The 7,009-nt window shown below is 35.3% G+C and overlaps 1 protein-coding gene across 1 annotated transcript; it reads right to left on the reverse strand.

Annotated features, from left to right (window-relative positions):
- Nucleotides 1-2,161: 2,161 nt before the first annotated feature.
- Nucleotides 2,162-5,071, reverse strand: LOC107583107 (perforin-1-like). Its single transcript, XM_016269199.1, has 4 exons — nt 4,542-5,071; nt 4,314-4,452; nt 4,013-4,230; nt 2,162-3,041 (listed from the first exon to the last, which is right to left on the reverse strand). Exons 1-4 carry the CDS (start codon nt 5,069-5,071, stop codon nt 2,162-2,164), a joined length of 1,767 nt encoding a protein of 588 aa, XP_016124685.1.
- Nucleotides 5,072-7,009: the final 1,938 nt, after the last annotated feature.

Consider the following 7,009-nt stretch of genomic DNA (forward strand, 5'->3'; position numbering starts at 1 on the left):
TGTAATAAATAAATAAAAATATTGACATAATAGTTCATTTTCATTACCAAATAGATTTGTAATGTTTAAATGACTTCTGAAGTAAAAAAAAAAAAAAAAAAAAAAGGCATACTTAACCCATTTAGTCCCACTGGTCACAATAGTGACCATAAAAAGGTTTTCATTTATAAACCTCTCAAATCTTTACTGACTTACTAATGTTTTTTATTTCCTGCAAATATAAGTTACAATATTGATGTTGTAATACTGGTAGCACTAAAATAAAAATGTTGATAAGTATTACAAAAAAATTAACAATTTTGAAAAACGTTGATGGTTGTATTTTTTGTCTTTTATCTCAGTATTCCTATCAATGTTGTATAAGGGTTTTTTTATGCATAATAGTAACACTAGAATGTGATCAAACTGTTTAAAATAGCTGGGCTAAGATATGTAACGATTTTTATTATTGCAGAAATATGTTAATTCAGTACACACATTATCCCACCGGTCACAATTGTGACCGACCATAAAACACAATTTTTCACACACTTTTCCAAAATAAAAATTCAATAAATAATTATTATTTCAAAGGGTTATTTTCATGCCTGGGAAAAATTGGGGATTAAACAGGTTAATGCCTTTTAAACTCTACTCTCCAAAATGTAACTAATTTTGAAATATTAACAGGACTGTCATAACAGGATGTATGCCTTGTGCTGCAGGTTTTTTAAGAACAGTGTTGTGAACATGATGGAAAAAGCATTATTATATTGTATAGTAGTTAGGTTTATGACAATTAAGTGGATCTTGCCTACAGGGATCATGAGGAATATTATTAAAAAAGAACAAATTTTAGTTGCTTATTTCTATTGCTTTACATCACAGACATAAGCTTAAGCAGCAAGAAAAAAAGCACTATTTTCTTTAAAAGGTGATGTAAAATTCTCTTCTTACCTTGAACTACTCTGTTTTGTCCAGCAGGCATTGGTGAGTGATGTGTGAAAGGGGCTATATGTAGGAAATAAATGCTAGCTTGTGGGTGGGCTTTACCGTTATTTGCTACCAATAAAAAATACACTCATCCGTTGTGGGCTGAGTGGGGTACGCTTTTCAGTTTAGAGGAATTGAATGTGGTCTCGAATAGCCACTTCAGCACTGAGTATGCTCTGTGGTGAAACGGGGTCTACGACAAGTCAATGGAACATGTGAGAATTCATTTACACGTTGACCTGTGCATTGTTAAAACATGCAGATGTAGAGCCAGACCGTAGGATTAAACTTGTCAAATCAGAACTTGACTAAAATGTTAAATGTGCCTCGGTGCTGCTGTTAGTCACATAGTTCCTCTTGTGGTGTTAAACCTCCTACACACTTTTCACAGTTCGCCAACCTAACAATCAAAAATCTTAAACTGCTGTTTTCATAATTGCTTTATTAACCACAAAAATCTGCATGTAAGTGAGAGAGAATATAGCAAACACCCACAGATCGTATCAAAGATCTGAATAGCAAAAAGAAAATAAAAAGCTCATTTAGCATCAATAATAAAATGTTAAAGGGACAGTTCACCCAAAAATTTAAAATCTTCCTTCATAATTTTACGAAGCTACAAGAATAAAAGAAATTATAATAATAATGACTTTTTTCAACAATTCTTTTCCTCTGCATCACCCCTAGGCGCCCTTATGAAGAGGTCTTTGCACACCGAGTCTGAAATTCTCATCTAAAATTTTCGCACGTTAAAAAATAAATATGACCACACGTTGTGTCAATCACACTGCCTCCGAAACTTTCGTCCGTCACAAAAAAATTCGGATCAGGTTCGATTTTCTGCATTTTCGCATCTGTATCAAGCATTTTGATAGGAAAGGATGACGAGTACGACAATGCATATGAACATTTCTGTCTCAGTGTGCAAGGACCTTAACAGGTCTCAGTAACTCTCGGATTTCATCAAAAATATCTTAATTTGTGTTCTGAAGATGAACGAAGGTCTTACGGGTTTGGAACGACCTGAGGGTGAGTAATTAATGACAGAATTTTCATTTATGGGTGAACTATCCCTTTAATGTTGAGATGCAAAACAATTTTGTATGATTTTAATTTTATATATTTTTTTACATTTTATTTAAAAAAACTTGTTTTTTAACTTATTTTATTGTGCTTTGATGATAAGCTTTCACAAAGTCTGCGTTTTGCTTTTAGGATCATTGGTTTGACTAAACAGCAAGCGGCGCTCATCTAAAAGCACCCCCATTTTCACCAGCTCATCTTTCGGGATGGGACGGGCATGTCGTGACATGTATACCTTCTCTAGATGGGAGGCCATCGGAGAGCCCACGTAATCTGTGCATGAGGAGCCAGCTAAACTAGGACCACAAGTTACAGACGTCTTGTAGTACAGCAAACCATGGTTAAGTTTACAGAATTCTCCTTTTATGCCGGCTTTCAGTTGTATGTTGCACGCCCCCAGGAGGTCATCGTCCCACTTGTTGTCCCTATCCCACACTTCTAGTCTCAGCCCCCCAAACTGAGAGAGAACGAAACTGCCGAGATCAAACTTCCAGTTCCAGGTTGGTGAGTTTTGATTCCAAATCACTGCTGTTTCCCCTAGAAAGACCTTATGATTTCTCAGGACCTTGACATACCCATCGGTCTGTGAGAAGTAATCTCCCCACAGACCTGTCGCCTTCATCACAGTTACACTAATCTGAGCGAGTCCACGCTGTGCAGGGCAGCAGTTTGCTTTTACGCCAGGGTTGTTATGACAGCTGCACACACAGGGCTCCTCGGGGTTAGTTGCGATACCGACCTTGCAAGGTGTAGAGCAGTTCTTCAAAAGGGCCCTCTGCAGTATGTAGTCACGAATGGCTCGGCGTAACTGCTCATGTTTTGGGTTCTTGACTGGCAGCAACAAATGGAGGGGCTTCAGTGAAAAGGAAATCATGTCTGGTTTTTCTGGCACTGTGGAGAGCCACTGATTGAAAGCACCAGGGTCATTACTGGCTGAGAAGAGAAGCGCTGTGTCTTGAGCGTGGCCACCCATGATTTCAGTTAACCTTGAGAAAAAAAAAGAAAATAAAGCTTGAACCCTTCCCCCAATAATAATAATGATGATAATAACACTTGTTGTATTTTTGTCTTTTATATTATATTATATGTGACACAAAACCAGTCTTAAGTCGCTGGGGTATATTTGTAGCAATAGCCAACAATACATTGTATGGGTCAAAATTTATGATTTTTCTTTTATGCCAAAAATCATGTTCCATGAAGATATTTTGTAAATTTCCTACTGTAAATATATTAAAACTTAATTTTTGATTAGTAATATGCACTGCTAAGAACTTCATTTGGACAACCTCAAGGCGATTTTCTCAATATTTCGATTTTTTTGCACCCTCAGATTCCAGATTTTCATATAGTTGTATTTCGACCAAATATTGTTCTATCCTAACAAACCATACATCAATGGAAATATTTATTCAGCTTTCAGATGATGTATAAATCTCAATTTCGAAAAAGTGACCCTTATGACTGGTTTTGTGGTCCAGGGTCACATTATATTATATTATATTGTATTGTATTGTATTAATTATTTTATATTATATTATATTATCTTATAGTAATGTACTACCTATTAAAAATATTAAACTGTGAATCCCACAAAATTTTTACATTTATTAAATTTCATTTATTAAAATTTGGATTTTCCCCAATTAAATGTATTTATTAAATATTAAAATATTATCCTTATTATAAGTATAATTTTAATTACATGATATAATATAAAAACTTAATACAAAAAGTAAACCATAAATAATTTTTTTTATTATATTATAAATAATATAAATTAAAATATACATTTAAAAATATTAAATAAAAAATTATTTTAAAAACTATTAAAAATTCTATACACACACACAAACAAAACTAATATTTATATCAAACTATATTGTTTAGCCATTTTTAACTAATAATTTAGCTGATAATTCAGTTAAATCACATTCTGCCAAGTCAAAGCGCAAACCTGTCAGTAAAACTGTTAGCAAAACTGTGCGTGCTCAGTCTTTTGTCTTTGCTCTGTTTGCAGTGACGGTATGCAGTGTCTATGCTGATCCTCCCCATTACACTTGCAGATGCCTCGACGTCCAGACATGCTTTGACCTCATCCATACTGAGGTCCTGTAGAGTAGCCATGCATTGTTTGACACTGGTCACAGATTGCACTGTTCCACCGAGTTTCACCTAACAGATTACAAGCAACAGTGACATATATGTGATAGACTGAGAGAAATAGCACACATTGATATTGATATATTTTGGCTTACCTGGACAATGTAATGTGTGCCAAACTTTTCAACAAGTGACGAGTAGCTTTCTTTTGTTTGGTTGTCATACGTCTCTGGAAGCCTTGTGAATTCAAAGCTTAGCTCGTGATGAAGAGGAGAGCGGCTGCTAATGCTGTATCTGAAGACAGCAGTTTATAGTGCTGCACATTAAAACCCACATACCGTGATATTCATCACAGCAGTTAACTAATATATGTTAAGTCTTACCCGTAGTATCTGCAGGATGTAGACTGCTTGATGAAGCTGAACTTGTCCTTTTTGGTCTTTGTCATTGAATACTCAGCGAGTTTGGAGTTCGTTCCAGCCAACATCAGCGACATCTTACTTACCGCGTTGCCTATTCCCAGGCCGGCTTTCCAGTTGTTCTCTACGGAGGAGGTGCTGGAACTGACCAGGGACTCACTGGACTCATAAATGGAGCTGGATAATGACCTTTTGCATTTTTGGGTGGCCCTCCAGTAAATCACAGACACCGGGAGCTTCTGCTTTTTGTTCTGCAGGAATGGGTTTTTGCACAGGTTACACGTGTTATTCTTGAGCTCCCACTTACTCATGTCGATGACAAAAGTCCCCAGGCGTTGCATCTTAGTTATGTCGAAACCCTCTCCAGCCAAGTCAGATCCTGGCACGAAATTTGCATCTTGACACTCTGCTTCTTTACCCAGAAAGCATGCCGGGCTGGTTGGAGGAGGAAGGCACAGAAGAAGCCCACACCACAAGATAACTAGAGGAATCATTGCGAGTTTGGGTGTTATCCTGCTGTGATATACATAGATCAGAAATGAGGTTAAAAAAAATCTGATTAATAGAGCACAATATTAATACTGTTATCCTTGGTGCAAATGTTAATTTGTAAAGTTCTTTGCTCATATATTGGTTCTAATCCAAATCTTTGTGCAGGATTTGATTGGTATATCCTAGACCCTTCATTATGTAGAAATGTACTAATCATGAAATAAGTTTGAATGTTTTCAGAATTAATCATTTTAGAGGCATGCTAGATTTGAGCAGTTTAGCTTTCACTATGATATTGTTCCCATGCAAAATCGCTAGAATCGTATTAATGCTGTTAGTGCCTCAGCATCATCAGATTTTCAGTGTCAAAAAATAGCTTGAAGATATTAGGTATTATTATCAGTCAATAAACTCTGATTCACAATTGAGTGAGTGAGTTTAGGCTCTTTTTCACTTACCTGCAAGGTCTTTTTAATCATAATCTGAGAGCGCCCAACACAGACTGAGAAGTACCTGTTCTGTGCTCATATTTATGTCCTACATGTGTCCCACCACTGCAATGGACAGGTACAAGAACATTCACGCTTAGATGGTCCCTGACTCATCATGTGTGAAAAAATGAGTAAAAAGGTGGAATGTATCAAAAGGTGTTGCTTGACATCAAGGGGTGTGGTTTAAATTCCGCAAAACCGACCACAAAAAAGAAGACTCATTATCTATTAAGTGCCTATACCAGAATTTGCATAAAAGTTGATATGCAATGAATCTCCAACACAGAAATGGAGACATTCACATAATTATATGCAAAATTTAACGACCTGAAAAGCAAGCTTTGTAGAAATCAAACTCTAAACATAGATGTTTGACCCTTAAAACAGCCCTTACAGGATGAAAGTGCTTTTACTCGTTTTTAAAGCTTTACATTTTTTAGCATGAGTGTACTGCTGATTCAGATCTGTGAATAATGCAAACAGTATATTGATGCATACACAATGCATGAGTTTATGCTAAAATTAATGTATAAGGCAAACTGTGTATCTTAGGTCCCGTAACTTCACTTAAGTTTTTTTTAACCATTTTGAACATTATCACCTCAGTTCACTAGTTTGTTTTAAATTAAGTGTAAAAAATACAACGACTTGTTTGCAGATTTAAACAAAGGTCACAGGCCCAGATGCAGATAAACTTGTCATCATATGACTGTGGTCTGCATGGTTTGGTGTAGGCATCATGACTCATAAAACAACTACATTTTCACATAGCGGTTGGAAATTTTAATTTAGACTTGTGGTGTATATGTTATCTTGTGCTGCATTGTCACATGGGTGTTAAAATACAAAAACATTGAAAGATTTTAATCTGCATACATTATAGTCATTGTTGGGAAGGTTACTTTGGAAATGTAATAGGTTACAGATTACATGTTACTCTATTTAAAATGTAATAAGTAGTGTAACTATTTCAATTACTTTATTAAAGTCATGTAACTAATTACATTTGATTATTTTTTTGATTACTTTTATAAATAATGAATGTTTTCAACTTTAAATCATTTTAAAACATTTAAAGCAGGCTGGGTTAACCTTACACAATCTTCAAAAATAAAGCATGTACATAATCCCAAATAGGAAGTAAAACGGTTATCGAATAATCATGTGTCGTATTCTGTGTCCTAAACTCCTGAAACATTGGTGTCTCATATTTTAGAGCAGTCGATGCAATTTGGGAAAGGAATTAAATTAAATCTGTGTACAGCATGTGTGTGTGAAAAATATTCAGATGTAACCCCCTTTGTAATTGTTAACATTTTCAAAAGTAACTGTAATTTAATTACACATTTTTCTCAGTAACTGTAACAGATTACAGTTACACTTATTTTATAATTAAACTGCGTAATTCCATTACATGTAGCCTAGCTAGTTACTCCCCAACACTGATTA

Source organism: Sinocyclocheilus grahami, unplaced genomic scaffold (assembly GCF_001515645.1).
Source record: "Sinocyclocheilus grahami isolate Dianchi unplaced genomic scaffold, SAMN03320097.WGS_v1.1 scaffold49.1, whole genome shotgun sequence".
NCBI classification, from domain to species: domain Eukaryota; kingdom Metazoa; phylum Chordata; class Actinopteri; order Cypriniformes; family Cyprinidae; genus Sinocyclocheilus; species Sinocyclocheilus grahami.

Bases quoted from the DNA above. Each gene is read 5' to 3' on its own strand.
- LOC107583107 (XM_016269199.1), bottom strand. From the start codon at position 5,071: ATGATTCCTCTAGTTATCTTGTGGTGTGGGCTTCTTCTGTGCCTTCCT. The intron at 4,231-4,313 runs GTAAGCCAAAAT...GTAATCTGTTAG, and splicing joins GCACACATTACATTGTCCAG to GTGAAACTCGGTGGAACAGT. The intron at 3,042-4,012 runs GTTTGCGCTTTG...TTTTTTCTCAAG, and splicing joins GCTAACAGTTTTACTGACAG to GTTAACTGAAATCATGGGTG.